Source organism: Agelaius tricolor, unplaced genomic scaffold (genome assembly GCF_023055355.1).
Source record: "Agelaius tricolor isolate 1412-34295 unplaced genomic scaffold, bAgeTri1.0.p SCAF_26, whole genome shotgun sequence".
NCBI classification, from domain to species: domain Eukaryota; kingdom Metazoa; phylum Chordata; class Aves; order Passeriformes; family Icteridae; genus Agelaius; species Agelaius tricolor.
The window spans coordinates 879,907-904,321 of NW_027269286.1; the positions used below are offsets into that span (position 1 = coordinate 879,907).

At 38.0% G+C, this 24,415-nt stretch overlaps 1 protein-coding gene across 3 annotated transcripts in view; it reads right to left on the reverse strand.

Annotated features, from left to right (window-relative positions):
- DCLK1 (doublecortin like kinase 1) overlaps positions 1-24,415 on the reverse strand; it is a 236,203-nt gene that overhangs the window by 19,120 nt on the left and 192,668 nt on the right. For all 3 annotated transcript variants that reach the window (XM_071448337.1, XM_071448338.1, XM_071448339.1), the window contains 6 exons: positions 19,396-19,542; positions 14,090-14,223; positions 13,306-13,383; positions 12,568-12,664; positions 10,708-10,788; positions 4,112-4,225 (listed from right to left, as the gene is read on the reverse strand). In XM_071448337.1, coding sequence (XP_071304438.1) covers positions 4,112-4,225; positions 10,708-10,788; positions 12,568-12,664; positions 13,306-13,383; positions 14,090-14,223; positions 19,396-19,542 — 651 coding nt within the window. The remainder of the gene's footprint in view (positions 1-4,111; positions 4,226-10,707; positions 10,789-12,567; positions 12,665-13,305; positions 13,384-14,089; positions 14,224-19,395; positions 19,543-24,415) is intronic.

Below are 24,415 nucleotides of genomic sequence, written 5' to 3' on the forward strand. Positions count from 1 at the left end.
GACCCCAGGACAACACAGACAATAGATGTAAAAGGATAGCCGAGACACAGGTTCAGCTTTAAAAACTTTAAGCAAAACTTACAGGCTAGGCTTGGCTTCTCCTCCACACCAACCAAGAAATCCCATGACTAAAAATTCCACTTGGCATGGGTAATTTTCATTTTAAAATCAGCAGAATGCAGGGCAATGACCCACATGCTGCCTGCCCATTGCCAGGGTCCCCAACCCAGGACCCTGTAAGCAGAAGGGAGCTGCACCAACTTTCGAAGCAGCTTTTCTCCTTTTCTGTTCTACTTGTTTACTCTGCATCTCCAGCTGGAGTTTACTCCCATTGCCAAGAGAAAGACCTCATACAACCTTAACAGCAGATTAGCATTAATCTTTTTCTCTGTCCTAACAATGGCAAAAGTACAAGCACCAAAGTGATGACATACAGGCTAAGATTTAACACTTCAGACAAGGACATGTATTAAATGATGCTTGGTTCATACAAGGAATTACAGCACACCTTTGGACTGCAGAAGCATTCTTAGAAAGTGATTTGCACTCTTAGTCGCTCTAGCCACTGTCACTGAGGCCTAAAGGGTACAGCCACAAGGGTACTGTTTTGTGGCCAAACCAAAATAAATGGAATTGACACCCTTGAAGAACTGAAGAATAAAATCTACCCCAAAATTTTAAAAAGGCTAGTTAATGTAAACCTGCTTTTATGTTTTTACTGCAGTACCTTTTATAAACACCATCACAGAACTAAAAAATACTGCTCCTATTGAAAAGCTGCATGAGAAACATGATCCTGCAAATATTTTGGCACATGCTTAACAGTAATGTGGCCATTCTGACACAGACTGAAGGGCACTAGCCCAGACAGTCTCCCACAGAGACCGGTAGTCAACGCCTGTGACAAGAGTTTAAGAACAGGGCAAGTAAAGTGATATTTCTCCTACGTAGTCTCTCTTCAGCAAGCAGTGTTTTTTTGGGACTTGCTAATTCTCTTGCTGTTTTAAAAGCTAGTTCTCCAATTAAAAATTTGCTGGCAAAGCTATGTTGGTTCAGGGGAATTTTTTCCCAACTGACATAGTTACTCTGGCAGAACTTTTAATGATGTATTATTGCATCAACAGAAAAGTCTCTTCACTTGTATAGTTAATTTTGTTTGAGAAATTATTCTACTACATCAGCAAATGAACTGCTTTGCTAGGCATGCACATGTTCATTAGGGTAGTTTGTCCAAACTGACGAATCCTTTCAAATGTGGACAAACTTGAAGTCTGGACACATGCATGAGAAGTAGGATGTCTCTGCCTTGGATAGACAGAGACAACTTTTACTGAGATTACCACATCAATAAAGCAGACATAAGTCTGAACCAAAGGAATCAAGGCAATTTGGACATTGCTGAAGGAAGCAGTAGCCACAGAAGTTGTAAAAACACATGTAGCTTCAAACTTCCTTTCAGTCAAGCTGACCAGAGACGCATCTTTAGGAACTTAATTTTCATATCATAGTTTTAATTGGTGCATATGATAAATATTCCTTGAGATCTTTGAGGTGTGTTACTTTTTACCACCAGAGAAAACAGGCATATAATATCACACCATACCAATGTGAGGACAAACTAAGAACTAAATACCACATATTAGCAAGCTCTGTACATAAACAGGGTTATAATACTCAAAATAATGATAATATTTATCTTTCATACTATTAAGCTGCAGAAATATAAGCACATATTAACACATTTTCACAAACACAGACACAGATGTGTTATATAATATACAGATGGCAATTCTATATATTATATACACAGGCACTCTCTCAAAAAGTATGTAAACATACAGGCAGGCACAAACCCCCAGTATTTTTTTAGCAAATACAGTTAGTGCATGTCTTTAGTGCCAAACAATATGTTACAGCATCTATACATACTTTGAAAGTTCTAAATCTAGAGCAGCCTTTGTTAATACGATTTAATTTTAGCTTATTTGAGATTTCACAGTTAAAGGGAGATTCCCAAACATAAAACTGGTGACATGCAAGGCAAATGTATATTAAATAGACTACCAAATGCAGAAACAACAATTAAAGACATTGTTGTTCTGCTTTTGGCTTTCTTTTACATATTAAATTATTTTTGTAGAAAAAAAACCTAATTTATTCATAAAATGGAAATTATCTAGCATTCTGAAACATTACCAAAACACTAAAGAGGTCTGTATTTCCCTATCTCTTCTAAGTATTCTAAACATTTCTACTTTATAGGCTGAGTTGCAGGATCAGTCGTGTCAGAATATGAAGTTTGCCCACAGAGATGATCGCTAAAAATAATCTGTTAAATTTCCATACACTAAAAAGCAAATAAGAGTCATTAAGAATATAATTAATCATACACATTTTTTCCTGATGTTTTGCAGTGTACAGATTCACTACAGTGCCTTTTTCATTACTCAGGTGTTAAACTGCTGCAAACAATTCCTTGGCAAAGCAACTGGGGCAAATAAAAAAAAGAGGAGGGCAGGGAAATTAAAAACATAAAGGAGGCAAGGGATGGATGAGGACAGAGGCATCATTTCTTGCTTTTAAGCTTTGAAGTCATTAGCATGGAGGATCTGAGCAGTAATTCTCATGGACAAGCGTGCTGGCAGTCCATTCAATAGGAACACGGTTTCAGCTAGTCTATAAAGAACATACCTGCAGTTCAGATGAGCAATGGGTATGTGATGTTTTAGTTGTGGGAGAGTTGCTGCAGTATTATTGCTTAAAAATGAAAATAAATAAATGCTGACTATGTTAGCTGATGACTGAAAAAATCTAGGAAAAGCATGAGGAACAACTTGCTGCCATGTTGAGGACATTCAGGGTAAGAAAGAGTAAAGAAAAATATGAGAGAGGCACAGTTTGAAATTTTTAGTACTTATACCAAGTAACTTTGAGAGAGTATCCCTTTTGCTGCACAAGCACTTCACACCTGTGAGCCAGATTGCATGTGCTGAGCTGAATTTATTTCATGCTGATTTAACTCAACACTGGAGGGGCTGAGCTGAGAAACATGAAAGTGGAAACAGTACAAGAAAGTGTACATGTGCAGTCACACCACCTGCAATTTATGGAAGCTGGGAATGAACACTGAGTAATCTGATATGGGAATGGTTACGTTTAACATGTCACATTTTTAGTGACTCTTTGGAGTGTTCACATTACTATGAGTAATAAAGGAAAGCTTACAAACACAAGCAGATGTATCAAAAATGTGAAGGATGTGCATGTTACTATTCAATGGCATTAGTATGAATAATCTCTTCATATGCTGAATATATCCTATGTCCATGTATATGTAATACACATGTTCATCTGTGAGGAAAAAATACAATTGTATGTGATGTATGCTCCACTGAGGATGCCATTGAAATCTCAGTAAAGCTTGGTCAAAATTTTGGCCAAGCTTTGTTTCAGACACTCTGACATGTTCAAACCTGGAATGGCTCCACTGGAATTGCAATGTGACAGAAGGCAGCAAGAAGTTCCATTAAGTCTTTACCCCATTAAGTACTTCTGCTGACAGGGAAGCAGGCTGTGTGTGGCACTACAATAAAATGCCCAGCTAAATCTGAAGTGGCTAGACTCATGTTAACCATGAAGGCAGCAGTGAGGCATCACAGCTCTCTTTCACATCTTCAGAGAGGAGAGGTTTAGGCTGCCATAGAGATTTTCAATTAAATTCTGAAGAAATTTCCATTTTAAAGTGGTGCTGTCCTCCTACAGTCTCTGTGTGGCCTAAATCCATATAATGAGTCTGCTGCCAAGTAAAATATCATGATCCCAGTTCAAATTGTTGAATTTATGTTGGAGTTAGGTCCACTAATCTTCTGGTAAAATGTGGAACTGTGTTCTGTGTGTACAGCTATACCTCCTAGGGCAGTTAAATAACAATGTGACTCACAAGGAGAACCAAAGGAGAAGTTGTGCAGGATACCAGTCTAACTATGCTGATATTAATTAAATGCTACATTTATCTAAATATTAACCCTCTCTGGTTTCTTTTGGTGTCATAAACACAAAACTGGCTGGTGGGCACATAAATCTGTTTCATCTGTGTATTTCAGATGCTTACTGCTATGACAGAAACTCCAGCTGCTGTGCTGTTCGGCTTAGGGCCTGTGTTGAAATGCTTCTTTATCTTCCCAGCTACTGAGAGCTGATGTTCGTTCTCTGGAAGGCCATCATCCTGCAGACAAATAAAGCAAAATAAAGCTTCAGAGAGGAAAGACAAAAAAAAAAGAGGAACTGTGAGGTGATTCTGATAGGTCAATGCATAAAAGTTTACAAAATGTTTGTATTAAAATATGGGTCAATCATTGTCTCCATCAATACCTTTAAGGTACTTACAAGATGAACACATTATGGCACCAAGCAGTCTCTCTCTTCTTCTTTACCCAATATTTTCTTCTCAAACTTTAGTCAATGTTCATTAATAATAATTTTTAAACAATTCATTTTCCTTGCCATTTCTTACAATTTTCTTTCATTAATTACCACTACCCAGTTATTTTTATGCCCATTGATATTTCAAAACCTGAGGACTTAGATGTGTTTAAGATTCTGTTTACTCATCACATAAATTTAATGATAATGACCTCAAAAGTAAAAGGTCTCCAAGATATTACAAAAACAAGAGGTTGGGCTGGGACATTCCTCCTTGCAGCTGAGACTTCTCACTTTGGAGAGCAAACCTGGATACCCGCACCTAGGGAGACTGGCATCCTCCATACTGAGAAGAAACCCTGACAGAAAGAATGGAGTTTGGGGTTTTGCACAAGTCCGCAGACTGAATTCAAGCCCAGCAAAGAGGAGGGTTTTTTAGAAATTGTAGCAAAGATCCTTATGCCTTAAAAACTTGCAAAAAAACACTACTAAGTGAGACTTCCCCAACAGCAGCATATGCAGGATTTCAGGCAACAAATACGCAGAATATGTGGAATAGGAAACAAAATGTACAACAGGCAAAATATACAGAGCCATGTGCCATAGTCATCCCTAACTGGTGCTGCATGGTATGTATAGGAATAAACAAATGAAATAATTCTTAAACTCCACTTAGGCAAAATCCTAGCAGAATAAAGGAAAACAAGAAAATATCAGAATAGTGAGAGATGACAGACACTTTTTTCTTTTATTTTTCAGCCATTATGAGTGCCCTTTGAAGAGCTACAGAACTGCTGCAGTAAATCATGAGTTCAGTGAGTATATGGGAATTTTAGGGAGGTTGGTAAGGTTTGTTATTTATTTAGCTTGGGGAGTTTGTGTTTAGAGATCCCTTACTCACCCCTTAACAAAATGTCTCAGCTGGCAAAATATGGTCAAGTGCACACAGCTGCAAAACACAAAACAAAACAATAGAACCCAGTAGCTGATTATTGTCTATCACTGGGGAGTCCTGGCCTGGTGGTATATGACCCCTAAAAATAACCTGCTTCCCGTTGACCTTGCCTTTCCCAGAAGAAAGCTAGTCTGTAAAGTGAACTCCTCGTCACGAGAGGAGGGAAGAAAAATAAAATCATTCTCTTGGCTTTCTTGACATGAAAGTCTGCCAAGCGTTCATGTCATCTTGTCAAAAGACTAAATTACAGACAAGACAATAGTTACCAAGATTGTGGTCATATTTTATTGGTGAAGCACCACACCCACAGCTCCTGTGGCAACATGCCACAGACACATAGTTTGGGCTCCAGCTTTCAGATGAAATACCTTCCAGCCCAGTTTAAGATGCAGCATAGGGATATATCAGAATTCCTCTATTGTTACTAAGTTTTTATTACTACTGTTAGTGCCATCTGATGTTTAATAGTTCTCTTTTATTCAAAAATAGTTTATAAAGAAATCAATATATATTAAACTGGCTCCTAGAATTATCTCAGTCAACAAAAGGATAGCTATTGAGGGTGAGAGATGACAGCTGTTTATCTAAATACAAAAAAAGTTGCTCTGCAGTTTTAAAAGGCAAGAAGTGAAAAAAATACCCCATCAAATATCAAATTGATCAGAATCATCAGGATAAGTTGTAGAACTGGAGAACAGTGTAAACACTGCTGACAAGAATTTCATTGGGTTGCTGAAATGGTAGGGATGTCAAACTCTGAAGAGGTTAACTGTTTCTTTCCCCTGTTCTAAGTCTTTTCTTTTGGCAGTGGGCTAGGATCACAGAATTTCATCTCAGCCTTAGCATTAATCACAAGATTTTTTTTTAAGGTGACCAGTTATTTTTGTTGCTCCAGCTGGGAACTTTAAAGAGTCATGAGCTTCAGAAGATGTTGACTGCTAATAGTCTGAAAGAAGAGCTCTCCTGTGCATACCTCAGGAGCTGAGCAGTCAAAAGAGTTTGAAAACTCTGGCTCAGAATTTGAGTTTTCACATGAACAATATAAATTGCTTGGAATGTTAACACATTTTTGTTTTTTGTTTTGGGGTATTTTGCTTTGGTTTTTGTTTGTTTGTTTGTTCGGGTTTTTTAATCAGCCTCTACAAAATACCTTTCATGGTCTATTTACAAAAATTAAAAGTAAAAAACAATAAAAAAGAGGCAGAAAGTCTTGGAGAAAATCTAGTAATTGATAAAAACTGTTTTCATATTTGCATTGTTCCCTGTGGCAGGAAGCATTGCCACTCAAAGTAAATGTTATAAAGATGTAATGAAGCTCAGGATTCCCAGACTCCTACTGCCCTGGAGCGCTTAGATCCATTTCACAAGATGGTCACAAGAGCTTTACTTTCCAAGTCTAAAAATGTCAGATGAATAGATCATTATACAAGCAACAGCAGGAAATTAGAGTAAATAGAAGTGCTGGAAAAGCTTTTGGACACTGTTTCCTTTAAGGATTCTAAGGAAATTTGTTTTGTACAGTGTCCTAGGGTGTAACCAAAAGTAGTGCAGCTGCAAAATAAGGAGTGTCTTTTAAAATTAGTTTTCTTACAAATGTTTAGCTTAATGATATTTATCACTTGGCTATTAATTTCTTTTGCACACAAATTTCCAAGGCAGACATATTGAGGGAAAAATATAAAAGCTCCAGGTTCTCTAATTCTTTTTAGGCTGGTGTGTGCCATCTTCCTCTTCCAGCAACAACACACATTTCATATTGATTATTTTAACAGAGAAGGATTTTCAGAATGCAATCCATCCCTTTCAGCATCCCTTCCTAATACATCCCTTTCACTACTCAGGGATGTATTAGGAAACATTTACTACTTATACAAAGAAGAATGAGTTTGTCCTGTAACTTGTTTCAGGTTATCAATAACATCAAAGTTTAAAATGCCAAATCTCAAGCTTCCTGCCTCTTTTATAATTCTTTAACTTTGCAAAAAAAAATTGAGCAGGTAAAGTAAAGATTTGGGGTCCCTGTAGGGGAAGTATAAAGTAATGGATTTTTTTCCAGGTCTAAGTGTACTGCATAGGAGAGATGATGCCAAATAAACGAAATGGAGGGGGCAAAGAACTGCTGCTGAATTGCATTTAGAATTCAAGATCTCCATCTGTGGCAGTGGCATGTAGCCAACATCTTTTCAGGTTTTGTTTTTTTGAATTGAAAACAGCTGGGATATTATTCACATCGAAACTGCTTTACTGGTCTGACTCTGACCATAACAAGCTTTGCAGTTTCCAAGAGGAATCCAGATATTTTTATAGCAAAAACTTAAACTGAAACGAGGGTTTGCTCCTACTGAAACTGTCAAAGCACATTCCAGGAATCTCAGCAATTTACCAAGTAATCACATAATAAGCAGCTATAAACTAGAATGGTTATTTACAATCTACAAAATGGTTTTATACAGTGTAAGCAGTTACAACACTTCTATCAAAGGTTTGATCAAAGAGAGAAAATGTTTCTTAAAATTGTCAAAGAAAACACATGCCTGCTTTTCAAGCCAGCTGTTCTATCTAGTATTTTAGCTGTAGCTTTAACACTCTGAATAGGTTCAAAACTGAAATAAGGGAAGCGTTGTAGTGAGCCCTATCCCAGCTGAAACTAATAGAGAAAGTAAACTCCAGCATTTGACACCATGGAAAAGTATTAAAGTGGGTTACCTGTGAAAATGGAGTGTAGGTGAAAATTCCATGTGCCATTTCTTCTCAGAAAGACAGTATACACATAATTGCTCAGGTAATTACAACACATAGGTTGCAGAGCCTTTTGTAAACAGGGATGAGTGCATTAATTCTCTGTCCTGAAGCTGGGAAAATGAGGTCCAGGGAGGTTGTGTGACAGACTTGCAGCTGATCCAGCCAGTGATGGTAGAGGTCTGTGTAGTTGGATCTGACACTGTACATTCTGCCTCTGTGCATCAACAGGCTGCCCCTGCTAGTTTATCTACTGATACTGCCCAGACACACTTCAGGGAAGTGCCCTTTCTCATGGAACCATTTAAACACCTGTTTCAACTCAGCCATGTTCTTATTTCTTCCGATGTGAACTAAGATTGTAGTGCCATCTAGTTAATTTGATGCCCAGTATTAAGTGCTTCCATGTGTGATGCCTTGAAATGGGAGCAATGTTTGCAATGTGTTAAAGCACTTTCCTGAACTGGTCCCAGTGCTAGACTTTTTACTCCCAGAAAAAAATATATGGAGGACATAAGAAAATTAAAAAGCGATTTTGATCTGCATGATGAACTATCTCTAGTGTAATGATGCAGAAAAAACACTGGTTTTTTTCAGTTGTTAAAAGCAGTAGAAAAAAAGGAATTACAGAATTGTCATGGAATATTTGTTTCACTTACTTATATAGACAGAACTGCTACAGGTTTTGATTGCAGAGAATTATTACCAGCATAAAACTGCAAAAAACCAGAGCTAGACCAAAGATGAATTGATCACCGCATGTTGTTTCTAACAGTGCATCACAGGCACTCTTTAAGAAGTAGTATATTTAATAGAAGCAAGTAGATCTGAAGTTTCCCTGGTATATCGTCTAGTTCTTGCCAAACAAGTACCTAAGAACTTTGTGAGCCAAGAGCTCTACCCAGACCACTATATTTAATAAGCACCAATGGGATCATCCTCCAAAAATGTATTAAATTCTCTTTTGAGACCATTCATACCAGTTCTCTACACCACCTTCTGGCAAAGGGTTCCGCATGTTAACTTATTGCACAGAAATTCAGGAATTTGCCAAGGTGCTTCAGTGACCAGAGCTCAAGTTTTTCTAGCAGAGCTCTGGAGTGTTCAAAGTCTTTAGACCCCAGCTCCTCTCCCCTGCTATCCTCACTAGCAGGTACTATTGAGGGCAGGGAAGCAGATCCTCATGTCACTTGCACACCATCACCATTGTATTACTGCCAAAGAGCTGCACCTCTTCTTTTTTATACATCACACTAAAATGGCTTTTTAAAACACATCATGGTGTAACAATTAAAAAAAAAGTAAGTACCTGGGGGTAGCATTAACATTTCAAATATATTTTTCAGAAAAAATGGAAGATTAGTGACCACTTCCTTAAGTGGTGTAAGCAAGTGACATTTCAGTAATCTCAGCAGCAGTGTGCAGGCTCACACTGCGGGTGACTTGGCCTCTCTGTGGCTTCTGATCAGTCACTTCCATCTCCTCCTCTTCAGCACTCCAGAAATCTCCACACATCCTCCTCCCATGGAGACAGAGAGACCCATAAGGCCTCTCAATCACCATAAGGCATTATAAACCATAAGGCATTATAAACTTGTGACAGAACACTACGTCCAAGGATAGCCCCTGGCACCAAGGAAAATAAATATTTCAGCTGCTTGAATGTCATCTTCAAAATGAAAAGATTTTCATCAGACATTGTCCTGGATCCTTGCACTCTTCATACACCACAGAAGGGCTCTGCACGTTAATAGTATTTACAATTTAAAAAGTAGTTTGGGTAATAAGGGAGCTCTCCAAGCTTATAGCATGTACTTGGAAAATACTTAAGTGATCACTACTACTCTATATGGAGAACTCTTTAATAAAAAAAAAATTAATATCTGAGGTGACTGTATATTTGAATTTTTAGAATAGATTTTTAGTGAGAAAAGAATTTTGGACACGGTAGTTCAGGGACCGAAGAGTATTCCAGGGAGGACTGCACACTCAAACTTGCAACAAACAAAATGAAGTATTATTTCCTCTTCCTGTATTTTTTTTCACTGTTCATCCCAACTTTCTTTTTTCAGCTGTCCCTTCTGAACTGGAATATAGATTATCCCAATTTTTTGTCATCCAAATATTTTACAACATGTTAAATAGTCTGGAATAATTAACAAATCTTAAATACTGTCAGAAGCTAAATATGATTCAAAATGTTTCCCTGTTCCATTCTGGATCAAGTAGGTTTAACAGCATGGGCTATATTTCAGTAACTCTCAATCATGACTGTGAGATTTTTGAGCCCACCTCATCTCAGGAGAATAAAATGTGTCACTGAACCTGCAAGCTGAGAGTTAGAGATATACATTTATCAAATTGGATTGAGATTTGTTGAAAGTGCATTTCAGAGAAAATGTAGCTGAGCACACACAAAATAATGAGAACTCCAAGGTACAAAATACACTAAATCAGCCTGTAACCCAGCTGATTTCCAGTTAAATCTGTGGCATCTTTAGAATGTGCTGGCTTCCAAAAGGGCATAGCAAGAGCTTGACACTCAAAGGTGCCAAATTGCAAGAAGCATCTACAAGTCTGAAAATACTTACATTAACCCATGGATGCTCAAGAACTTGCAAGGCTGAGAATCGCAGATCTACATCTACTTGAAGCATCATTGTGATAAGTTCCTGAGAAATAGAATACAGGGTTGAAATTAAAGAACACCTTCAAAGAACAGATCAATAGTTCATATACTTAAGAACTCTTTAACTGATTTTGTAAGAGTGCTCAAAGAGAGAGTGAACTACTGACCGAAGAAATATACTAAGATTATTCAAAAAATAGGAAAACTATGAACTGATGAACTCTCAGCTGAACTTCTAAATCCATATCTGACAGTATCTTGAAAAGCTAGAAGACAGTTCTGAGTTACAGTTCTGAAGCCACTGTTTAAGAGAAAAGCACTTAATACATAATGTGCAAAACAGATGGTCTCATGAAATTAGGTTAGCTTTCCATTAAGAAAAAGCCAATTCCTCTGTAGGGAAAAAAAAGTGCCAGCAAATACAGTTTTACTTTAAACTCTTGTTTAAATAACATAGAAGATATTAAAAAAAAACCCCCGATACTTAAAATCATTATTTTTCACCCTCTGATTTTCTCTGCAATTACCTAGATTATTTTATTCACAGAGTGCATGGAAACAGTATGGCAATATGACAGCAAATAAAGGTGCCTTGCCAAAGACCAAAGCTAGTCATCCTTAATTACAGGAATAACTTAAATGGATAGGCTAAGGCTTCAAACCAGAATTTTTAGACAGAACTATTTGACAGAAGGAGTTTCACAGGAAAACCCACTGGCAAAGGACTTGCAAGGTTCCCATTAATGATGTTATGAAATAATGCCTGCTACAACACAGTGATTTAGTTTAGAGGACTTCCAACTCTATGACTGTATCTCATTCTTTAACTTCATTAGTTAGAAGACTCCACATACCTGTAAAAGCAGGATGTAACTCTCCAAAGAATGGAGATTCAGAGCTACTATCTTACCTGCATCCACCTCCAAATTTACCTTTTTTTTTTTTTCTTGTGATTAATCAAACCCTGTCACACTGAAGGAAACAGGAAGACAGTTTTTCATAGATTGCCTTACAGACCAGAGAAGTAAACTGACTGAAAGTAAGTGCTTATCTACCTATGGAATGACCATATGATTTTTTTTTTACATTCACATATGTATTTTGTCTCTGTCCGCATATATTTATATATATGACTAGAGTGAATGCCAGATCCTTAGAAAATCTTCGAGTTAAACTATTGCTCTAGTGAATTAGTGAGAGTTAAAAAAACTGATCTGCTTTGCAAGTATAATGATCTCTGTCAAGGTCTGTATCTGTAAATAATTATATCTGCCTCAGCACACCAAAGACTGCAGGTCAAGAGCTGTGACCAGAACAAGCCTGTATTTCATACCACTCTGCAACAATAAGGCAATGGGAGGCCTGGTTCTTTGACAGAAAGAAAGAACAGACATATCCTCTAATGGGGTCAATAAGGGAAATCAGCCTCTCCATAATATTATTAGATAACATTCAAAGGCTCCAGGTTGGTACCTGGTGCCCCTCGTAAGTACATAAAAAGCACAGTCTAAGAGAGCTTTTGAGCTAGGAAGTGAATTACTTTAATTTTTTCTTAATCAATAAGGGCTGCTGGTGTCTGTGTTGTGTGAGAAATTATATAGAGATACGATGTCCATTTCAGAATGGGGCCCATTTCAAAACCTTTTGGAGCCTAAGAGACAGCAACCAAATGAAACATAATTGGTGACCCAGAGGAATTTATAGGTGTAGCAGGAGATGTGTGAGACACGTCAAATACAACACTGTGAAAGGACAACATGTACTACACACTCCCACTGGAAATAATACTGTAGAAGAAAATAGCATCAACTATAAAATTCACCTTTGCAGAGTCAGAAACATTGTCCCAATATGGAGATGGAAAATCCATCTGTCCCATCAAAATTTGATCAAAAAGCACTTCTTGGTCATCTCCACTTCTGTAAAGTAAAAACCAAAGAAAACCAACAACAAAACCCAAAAAGAAATTATTTTCAGATGTGGTTTCAATAGACTTCTTAAAATTGCTTTTAATTGCTCATGCCTTAGTATGCTTTTGGAAGATGTTGATTGCCCCAAACATGCAGCCATGGGTGTTAATGGTGAGATCATAAAACACAGTGCATTTGGTACACTCTTTCTTTCTGCTTGTCTTTAGGATTGCCCACAACTTTGCAATTGCTTTGAGGGGATAAAATATATGACATGTCTTTATTAACTGGCTTACATTTTAATTACCTTTTACCAACCACAAAATATGCTGCATTTTGTCCATGAAAGAAGATGGTTATTTCATAGTCTATTTAAAACTTCAGGCAAAGGCACACAGTACCTGTAATGAAGGCTCTTGTTTTGCAATGCAATGAAGTTTAAACTACAATAAACAAACACGAGACAGAGATTTTACCATAAAATCACAGACATTTATGGGGCCTGTGTAGAACACTATGCAGAGCACAGGAAAAAACCATCAAACCCTATGAGCAGAGAACTTCTACCAGTGGGAATCTCTGTGCTTAATGTGAAAGGAGCACAGGGACCAATTCACATAACAAGGATGGTTGAATAGGTCAGTCCATACCCACGGAATGGAGGAAAACCACAGAGCAGGATGTAAGTAATCACACCCGCTGCCCAGATGTCCACCTTCAAGCCATATCTAGAAGTGTGAGAGACATGGTTAGAGACATCAGATTCTTATGGACTACAGAGGAAATATGTTCAGAATCATTAATAATTTCTCATAAATTCTTATCTGAACTTTGTTTACCTACCAATCCTCATTCTGCTATCAAATATTTTTTGTATTTACATCTATCTTAAAATTAAAATTACATTAGATCAGAATGTGTGAGTGCACAGAAGACATTGGGCTGTATTCTTCAGTTAGTTAACTAATTCAAGTTGAGTTACTTGAGTTAGTGATGCCTGTCAACATGAAGTCTGCAAAGATGACGCAGACTGCTCAAGCCAGCAGGCATTTGCTCTGTGGAACAAATCAGAGGCGGATAGTGTGAAATAACAAAATAGAATTAAGTGAATGATAGTTAGCAGTCTCTAGAGAATTACTTCCACCGTATCTGCAAATGGCTAGTTAATGACTCAGTGTTAAGCTAAAAAGTTTGAGGCTAACAACTGGCAGAGGTTGACCAATATAATTCAAAAACAGCCTGCTCTGAACTGGTTTGGGTAAGATCACCTCCAGAGGTCCCTTCCACATGAATTGTTCTATGGGCCATGATTCTGCATCATAGCCAACCAAAGGCAGCATAAAAATCTTAATTGCAAGAACTCCAGTCTGGCACAATGATAAGAATGTGTCCTTCTGAGTACACATCAATGGATCACCACTACAAGGGATTTACCCAGTTTCAGCGATGATTTCTGGAGCTACATATGTTGGGGTCCCACAGACAGTATATAGAGGTCCATCCACAATTGTTGCTAGGCCAAAGTCTCCCAGCTTCAGGGACTTGCTTCCATCTTGGTGTTCATAAACCTAAATCAGGAGGAAAATTGAAAGTTTTACCACAAAACCATCAAGGCAACTACTATAATCACTTGCTAACTGCCTGAAGTGTTCCTTCTCATTTACAGATTTTTTTCCTCCTCCTTACCTTTAACATATTTCTCTTCATGCTTTGAAAATTCACAGACAATTTGGACAACTTCCCTTGAATACAGTCAGGATTTTTTGGAAAGACTTATCTTGCCAACTGTCCAACAAAAGATGTACCACTTGCTAGGTGCTAAAGCCCAGAAGCAAATGCGTGACCTTCCAGCAGTGGCTTTCCTACATCAGCTCCCTACTGAATTCACAGCGTAGGCGGGTTGAGTTTATTCATTTTACTTGCAGAGAGATTAAAGGTTTGCACAGGAACTTCAGCTACTTAGGTAATAGAAAAGTGACTGTACTGACAGCAGTTCCAGGCTCTTCTCTGTGTGCTGAAGCCACAAGACACAAATCTGGCTGCAGTATTTCACCTAGAAGTGCTCTCCTCTCCTTGGATGACTCTTACACACCAATGAGTTTCTTACTGGCACGGTAGCGTCAACATCAAGGGGACACAAGCAGTTAGGGCTGCTAACGGGGATATGTGAAAATCCTGTCTTAAAACCTGGTCTTCACAGTGGCAGCGTGATCTTTCATGGGGTTTTATGAGTGCAAAGAGAGATTAAGATGTAGTCACATGAAAAAAAAGACAAACTAGAAACATCAGTAAAACAACTATAATTTTAAAAGATGGCTCAGAGCAAAAGAAGAGCCTCAAATCTGCAAACACTGAAAACTGAGGTGTTTTTATGATGCTGTATTGTATCCCTCACCATCTGCTTATGCCAGATAATAAGTCCTGTGCCTTTAAAATTAGATCCAGTAAAAAAATGTTTAAAATAAAAAATATAAAAATGTATCTGAATTAAACACTAGACTGTAAGTCTATCTTTAATCAAAGTGCTGGTTTGAGTCCTTGCTTGCCATTTTGGAATGTTTTCTACAATAGCACCTTAAAAAATGGAAAGAGTCTATAGGAGACCTTCTTATAATGTATATGCATCACTTTCTTATTTTGCAAGCCAAATCAAAGTTCTATGCAGTCTGGATCACCACTAGTGATATCATGTAAACAATCTGCACCAAAACTGTGCAAAAATAGTAAGTGTCATACTTCCTAATCAAAACCAAAAGAATCCTTAAAAAAAAAAAAAAAAAAAAAAAAAAAAAAAAAATATATATATATATATATATATATATATATATATATATATATATATATATATCTATATATCTATATATATATCTTGACCAGCTACTCCTACATCCAAAATCAAATTTACCTATGGTTTTAAGAATAAAATCCTAGCTTTTTTTTCTTACAAAAATACAATAAATTCTACATGGGACTCTTGAATAGGTTTCTTGGAGCAAAAGCAAATTCTTGAAGTCTCTCACCACAGTTTCCTACAGATCTGCTATAGCTCATACTAATTAGTTGTATTATACAGCCCCCATCTCCCAGTTTCTTATTTGTTAATGTTAGTCATGTCTAGAGAGAAAACCCCTCTCTGTCCTGAGTCCCTGCTTACGAGGTGATACAGCCACAAGCAGACATTCAGAGTACACAAAATTCTTCTCCTCTCCTTATGTTATTTTTAAGAATTCAACTGGATCTTCAAGAGGACCAGCAATTTATAATGGATTCACATTTCTACTAAGCCAGAAAAAAGTTATGTTTATAGAAAAGCACTGGGAAAAAAAAGGCAATTATGGTTTTATTCAAAACACAGATTGTTAAATACATCTGGTTCCTGAAACTAAAGAAAGTGCTCTCTGAAATGGCAGTAATAAATCTAATTTCAACAACAGTTTTAATTAAAGTCTAGAGACTAGGGCTTTAAATATTCACTTGCTGAAATATGGAAAGTGTGCACTTAGACATGAAGAGCTGAATCTGGCCTAATTAGTATTTCATATTCTGTTTCATGCAGTTATCTTTCTACACAGCCTTCTCCGAGCTGTGCTAACCTAGCAAACATTTGTAAATTCCTTCCTTCAATAGACCACACCTTGTGGGACTCATCCATACTAGAAATTAATTACAGAAGAGGTTTGTTTGGCAATATTTACCAATGCAGAAGGTTTGGTACAGTGCATTTTCTATTATTCTGCTTCATCTGTTTCGAGGAATTACTTTTCTTGGAAAATTACTTCAGTTGACTTGTAAAAATGAAGAAAGTAACTTTTCCTCACCCTCTTATAACTTCATATAAAAAAGAGCCCAATGTGAAGCTGTGGTATGTTACTTGCCAGTCAAGGAATGGGAAAAATAATTTAATGCTCATGCTATTCTGAATAAATACTATATATGTTCCTGCATTTAAATACTGAAGGGCAATTAAAGAAATGGGGATTAGTGCAAATTACCCGCTTCGTAGAGCTATCACTGTTTTAACTAAGCTATAAAACTGTGTAATTGTACTACACTAATTGAATGCAGCCACACATAATTGTATGCCACCATATGTATCCTATTAGTATAAAGACTGTCAGTATTTTCTAAGCTGCTCTTGTGATCAGTGCAGATGGCAACAGTCAGAGAAGTTGTTCTCTAGGGTTTATTATATGGCTATAAAGACATCCCATGACTTGACAAAATAAACGTTCTAAATAGCAACAATTATGAAAAATGTTCCAATTAAAACATGGAAGACTCCCTAGAGAATAAAAAAACAAACAAAAATGCTAAAACATCACAGGTATTCAGCACACCCTAAACTCTTGGACAGTTGACTCTTAGATGGACTTTATATGCCCTGAGGATAATATGGAATATTTAAGCAGTTAAAAAATAATGGGTGCTGCACACAGGACAGGTTCACACACACAAAGATTTATTAGCAGGACCAAGAGCTGGTCTCACACATCAGCTCTAAGCCTGAAAGTTACTTTTGGGAAGAAGGAAAAATTAAAAGAGATAAAGGAGGAGGTGAAAGTAAAGGAAGAGATGAAATAAAGCAGCTCCAGGTGAACATCCTCTTCTGGTCTCCTTCTCCAGAGCAGCATGTTCCCCTTCACTTCCCCTTGGTCTCCTTTAGCAACTCTACAGCCTTGCTCATCCTCCCTGTTGTCTTTTTTCCCCACTAATGAGGTTGTTTAGCCTCAGGACATGCTCCTCTAAACTGTAAAGTTACAATCCATGAGTACGAAAAGGGTGGGGGAGAAGGGTTGATTCTCAAACTAGTGGCAAGGAGAACCAGCAGTAACACAACCAGGGTTTGTATGTGCAGCACTGTGACCATATCAGAGGGAAAGCCACAGCACAAGAACAACAAGGGAAAAATACCTCCATGACCACTTAGGTGAAGGGTTAAAGAGCTGCAAGGAAAAGGGCAGGCTACAAAAGGCAAGTAGAAGGTATTTGGCAAAAGAAATGCTGAGACCCCTGTAGCATTTTTCAAGTGTTTTGTAAATGCCTGAAAATAATGCTAGTTGCAATTTTGTGACCCAAGGAGCCACACATCCCATTTGACAGCTAAGATAAAAGCAGAAAGGTTCAGATACACTGAGGCCACAGGCAGCCAATGTCAGAACCAGGATCAGAGCTCAGGTAAGGCTGGTTCCAAAGCCCTCTTCTAAAACAGCGCTTGTTTCTTTCAAGGACCTCATAAAACTTAGAGAATCAATGCAATTTGTGAATCAAATGCTGGCTTTTGAGGATTAGGATGCTGCAAGAGGTTAAATGATGCATCCTTACAGCTCAGTCTCAAAACCAATGCACAGTTCTGGAAAAGTCACTCAGACATAATTCAGCTACAATGGGAACAATGTGATCATTAGTGGGTAATTACCAGAAAAGCTGAGCAGGTAAATCTAATCCCTGCCCTGCTGCCCTCACCTCCTACCCATACCTCCTGACCACCTCTTTTCCCCCAGAATTTTAACTCTGACAACAGAGTTTAGGCATTTACAGACAAGTCAAGACAGCAGCAGAGCAAGGCTTGTCCCAGACCAAGACCCTCCTGCACACTCCAGGAGCAGCATTAATGAATCCTGGCATGGGATTGCTACAACATCTGCATACAGCCTCCTATCAACACCAACACCAGAAAATAAAATGGAGCAAAAGGGCCAAGAAAGGTGTATCAGTCATTAATGTCTAGTGAAACTTCCACCCAGTGTGTTTTCAGCAGTTTCTGGAAAATGAGGGCAGGTCACTTCTTCCTCACCCAGAACCTGCCACTAAAGGAACTTCAGCTGTAAAAATCCCACTGCCTGGAAGTTTAGCAATATCTGCTAAAGTCAGCTTTCCCATAAAAACTCTTCATTGTCAAGCAGGACTAAATGCATTAAGTCATGGCTGAGAGTACACAGCTGAGAGAACTGATACTCTATGATTCTACAAACATTGTTTTACAGTTGCAGAATATATGGAGAATTGGGACATCCTGATATTGGAACATGTCAGCAAATTTGTGAAAACTCAGAACACTGGAATAATCAGGAGAAGCTAATTTCTCAGGAGAAATAAAATAATGAGGGGGATGCAACTGTTGCATTCAAGTGTGCAAAATTCTCAGAAGAATAGTTGCCAGGGTATGTTTTTCATTGTCTTCAGTGGATAAGGCTCATATAGATTTAGTCAGAAAAACAAAGATTTAGATTGTCTGTTTGTGAAAGTGGCTTAATAAAAAGTGCTGTAGGATTATTTGGAGATGTAGTAGGGGAAGGACAATGAAGTCTCTTCCTGGTTCTGCTCTGATGTGTGACATGATTAGGACACAGCATTTACATGCACCATGCTTGTAAAACTAAAGGGTTGCTAATTATTTAGGCAGTGACAGAAGTACAGAATAGTCTGCTGAGGACAGAACACATATTTATAAGAAGCTTGAAATCTTCCTGCAGTTTACTACAAGTTTACTTCTAGTGATCCCAGAAATTACTCAGCTGTTGTGTTCCATGGAACAATCTAGACATACCACCTAATGTTACTGTATCTCCTGGGACAGCTGTTATTCTTAGGAGAGCTTTACAATGCAAAGGTTAAAATTAAAAGATCAGTGACTTAAAAGACTGAAATAAACTTGGCAGGCATGTGGAAGGAGGAAGTGCAGACCTTTTCTCACACACTCCAAAGTTATCAGCAATACTGAAAGATGAATCTCCACTTACCAGTAGATTCTCCGGCTTGATATCCCTGTGGACAATGTTCAGGCTGTGAAGGTATTTGATGGCACTGGCCAGATTGTAAAGCATTCCACTGGCATCCCGCTCTGTGTATTTGTTGGTGGAAGTAATAGCATCAAAGAGATCTCCTCCCTGGAGCAAAATTACCATGGGATATGAGCAACATTGCTTGTGAAATGACTGAAAAATTTAGGGAAGATCAAGGAACATTTTTACAGAAGGAGGAGGAGGAGGGGAAGGGAGCAGACCAGTTTCCTTGCAGCTATAAACTATGGGTACTGTGATAACAACTCCCATAATGGCAGGTAAACAGACCAATAACTCAAAACCATTGGTCATGGCTGAATTGGTCAGACAAGAAACTGGAGTTTCTACTGCAAATCATTCCCACTTGCTGCTGCTTTCTTAACATGTCCAGCACTTCCCAATCCAGAGCCTGCTACAAATGTCTGGCAAGAGTACATATTTGTCTATCACAATGCCATTTACCAACCCTTGGCACACTTTATAATAGTCACAAACAGATTGACATCAAAATTTGCCCTATGCCTAACTGAACCCCAGAAAGATGAAGGAACTCTCAGTAAAACTCAGAACTCAAAGTTATCTATTCTCACTGCTATCATATTTTAAAAGTCTGTTTCCATCTCATAAAGCTTTGCAAACATGGATTTTAGAAACCACTTTCTCTACACAAGACATGAATTTTTTGGTAGTGTGATGCCTCTTGCAGTTAATACTGAAGAACTTTACAGCATGTATGTCAGGCAATCATACTAGTAGACACAGGTGGCTGCTTGTGCCATTCGCAGCTCATCATGCTAATTCAGCTGAAAGCTGCTGTCAGTGAAAGAAAAGAAAGAAAACAAGAGAGAATGAAGGAAAGAAGAAAACAAGGAAAAACTAAGTGGAAGTCCTCAAAGTTGAAATGATCTTCACCAGTGTCTGAGGCAGCCATGACTGTATTTCCAGAGGTGAGCTGACAAGTGGGGAGAGGGAACGTGGAAGTGCTTGGATGAAGATGGAAGAGTAATTTTAAAGATGAGATTAAGAAGGGAGCTTGACAGATTGGAGGAAAAAACAGTGATCTTTTGGGAGATTCTACTCAGAGGTATTGAGCCTTTGGCCAAAGTCAAAGGAGCATCACAAAGAAAACACAATCCAACAAGAGAAAAAAAAACAGAAAAAAAAAAAAGATAAGTGCAAAAGCAATGCAAAAATTTCCTGCTGCTGTCAAAACAACAAGAAAAAAAAATCACAGAGGACTGTATTTAAAAGAAAAAGTGGGTATTTTCTGAAGGCAACAGAGGAGTCCCAGCTTTGCCAGCTCTCATAGTTTTATCAACAGCTTCAAGATATTTTCTGGTTTTATCAACAGCTTCAAGATATTTTCTGTTTTTTTTTTAAGGCTCAACTCCAGTGTAAACACGTTTTCCACTTTCCAGAGAAAGGAGGAGGGAGGGGAAAGAAAAAAAAAATAATTTCCAGGAATCATGGTTACAGAGAAAAGAGTAGGAAAAGGGAACCACCAAAGACTCAAACCTGGTAAAACATACTTTACTTGTTATAAAAAACAAACAATCTATTAAAATTTTTGCATTGTTGAGGTGCAGCTGAAGTATGCCAGGGCAGGTTTATTCCCATTGTAGATACAAAATCCCAGCTCTTTGGAAATTGCTTACAGCCAAAAATTGTTAAATCTGGACCACATCAAATTTCTTGCCCTGGCTTGTGACTGTTCAAGACACATCAAGATACATAGCGTCAAGGAAAAGGAAGAACAAAAGGCCAAGCTAAACCAGATAGAGGATTAGAGAGAAAGAGGCCAAATATTTGGCAAAAGTACAATACCATGTACTTCATGGCATTATCTGATCCCTAAGTATTAGATATCAGCATGTGGCAAAGTATGTGAGATAAATAATCTATCTTCCCTAAGCTCCTTCCTGTGAAACCCCTGTACCAGCTGCTTTTTAACATGAGGCAGTGGATTAGACAGATCTTTGGTCTTATCTAATATGTTCCAGATGCTCAGAAGAAGTGTCAATAACATCGGCAAAGCATCTGCCTCCAAACAAAGAAAATAGTCTGAGCTATGAGGAGCAAGAATGAAAGAAGCTGAGCCTTAAAAAGAAGGAAAAATTTTGGCTTGAAGTCAGAAGAAAAGGAACAAATCTTCATGCACGAGAGAAACTTAAACTCAGAAAAATATAGAGGCTGCAGAGCAATTTAACAGCCAAGCCAATTTGAAGCAGAATAATTTTCTCCATTTAAGCATCTACTGTAGTCGGTAAAGTTTCTTACCAGGTATCCTGCTAAGAAAAGAGAGCATATATTTAGTCTGTGGGATTCTCTGCGGTTAAAGGAGAGGTGATATCCTGGAAAGAGTTAACAGAGCTGACAGCTATATCAGGCAGAATTGCTTTCAGACTTTCCTCTCCCCAAAGAGCACTTTAACCTGCAAGGTTCTGCTAAGCCGATTCACACAGCAGGTCACTATCATTTATTCAGGCACCAGGGGTGAGTTCAGGATGACATTTCAGTCTTAAATCCCCTGTTCTGGAGTGAAACAGGACCAGCAACATCTGAATGCAGTTTTTATCATCTGTGCACATGAGGAAGTGTATTTGGAACTACAGTAACCAATTATTTATTTATTACCTTGTTATGTAAATGATATGATCTCTCTTTTTCTTCTGCAAAAGTGAAATCATATCCTGGAGCAGTAAAGGAAACTCAGCAATAAATCTTGCTTCTTAAATTGGCCAAACCCCTGTTAGGTTTGAATAATAATTTTGTTTCGCTGTGTAAAAAGGCAATGTGCCAGAAGCCAGGTCTTTGCTTCCTTTTACAAGCACCACTTGCAATGTGTTTATATTTGTATTTATGAAGTGCTTTTTCTTACACTTTACAAAGCAATGAATGGCCTATCTGCCATGAGGTGAGGGCGGGATTTGCAGCAGTCACTTATGTCAAACATGTTACTGCCAATTAATGCAGGGTGGTATTAACTGAAACCGGGCTCTGCACTATCAAGCCTTTCCTCCTTGCCTCTCTTTCCTGTCTCTGAGTTTGATTTAATGTCAGGTCTTCAAAAGTCAGTCAATAACAGATGGTTAATCAATTCTAACAGTGCACACTATGAAATGGTAACAGTCAGCAATTGGTGAATTAACAATTAATGTCTCTCCAGAAATGCCTTCCCTAGTACCCGGAGAGTGCAACAAGGCTTTTCTTCCAACTATATATTAAGGAATAGATGTTTGCATCAGAGAAACAAAGTTGACTTCCCTGAATAAGGTTATTTCCTCTACATTTCTTCTATTATTCTACATAAAAGTAAAGACTATTAGTGCTCTCTAGGATATGAGAAGTACAGAGATTCCTATAGTGCCCTTCCATAATACAGCTAAAAGAATATGTGCAGCAATCTTAAAGGGTAAAGAAGAAAGAGCACAAAAAACCACATTTCTCCAGAAAGTGAACACAATGCATGTTCTTTTAATATAGATTTTTAAGGCTTATTTTCTTAATTATTTTCTAGGAGTTTTTGGTCCCCTCCTCTCTCATTTAGCTGAGAAGGACTTCAATTAAAAATCCATTGGACACTAGAGTTTACACATTTTTCAGTCATGAATAGCACAGCAGGTTTCACCCATAAAACCAGCTCTGTGCTTACATCTTGGCAGGTTAGACAAGGCACAGCTTTTAGTTCTTAGCACACCTCATGGGGCCAAGATGAAGGATTTGTCAATGCAGGCTAAAAGCTGTGGCTACATGTGATTACAGTGCTGTGCAAGGGGATTGAGGTACCTTTGAACAAGCTCTCGCAGACACTGAGGAAAACTGACAGTAGCATGGGTCTCATAGTGAGCTCACTTAGAATAGAATAGAATAAAATAGAGCAGTAATTATGATTAAAATAGTGCTAGATGGCTAATGGTATCTGATCTCAAGCTGTGCTATTTCACATTGCATGCCTAACAGTGAGAGAAGGCTGAGATTGTAAAGGGAGTGGGGAAATTATTCTGGGACTGGTAACACAAAAGGATTCATGGCATGGAAGATTGCTAGTATTTTTTTTTTGTCTTGGGATTTAACTTTTTCATCAGAGAAAATATGTCAGCTCCTTAGTACCAGCATTTCCTAATGTGCTTCCTCAGAGCTTGGAGGTGGTGGACAGTGGGGTTAGGGGGACCATAAGCTCCACAGCACTACTCAATCCAAATAGGGCATCTGTCAGACACAGACCTACGAGGACAAGACTTTCTTTCCCAGACTGCCACGAGGACAGGGAAAATCTGTGGGCATCCACCCATGAGGCACACAGAGCCTTCCAGCTCTGGACTGGGAACATGGCTTGTGTCAATGGTTCTGCCACAGAGCATGGGGGATAATGGAACAAACCAAAAAAACCTTGTCATTCTACTTGCTCTTGTATTCCAGACCAGAGACTGAAAGGGCATTTAAGAAACACTTGGACCTGGGATTGCCCTATTTAATATCTCAATGAGGTGTAATAGGGACATTAAGAGCACCTTCTAACCTCCACCTACACCACAGCAAAGCAGATCAACAATCCTGTTTGCCAAAAAGCGCTTTCTCTAAGTCACTGTGAAGAAATAGCATCCAAAATATAAACCACTGCATTCACAAATTTACTTTTTAGACTAGAACTATGTTTTTAACAGCAGGCTTTTCTTTTTCACTTTCCCCTTCCTTCTGCTTACATTTAGATTGCTATTGGGGAGGCAAGTTTGACACTGTGTTAATATAAATCAATAGAGAAAAAACATATTTAATATTGTTTAGATTTAATGTAAATTAATAAAAACTAATGAAAACCTTTCACCTTTTTGTTATTGAAGGCTGGTATTTACGGCTATTTGGACTAGGTATATTTTCAATTCACCTCAAGGCAGATTATAAATTTTTAACGAGTTTTCTCTTGAGGAAGCAAACAAAACTGGTGGTATACAGTCAACAGAGCATTTCCAAGTGTGGC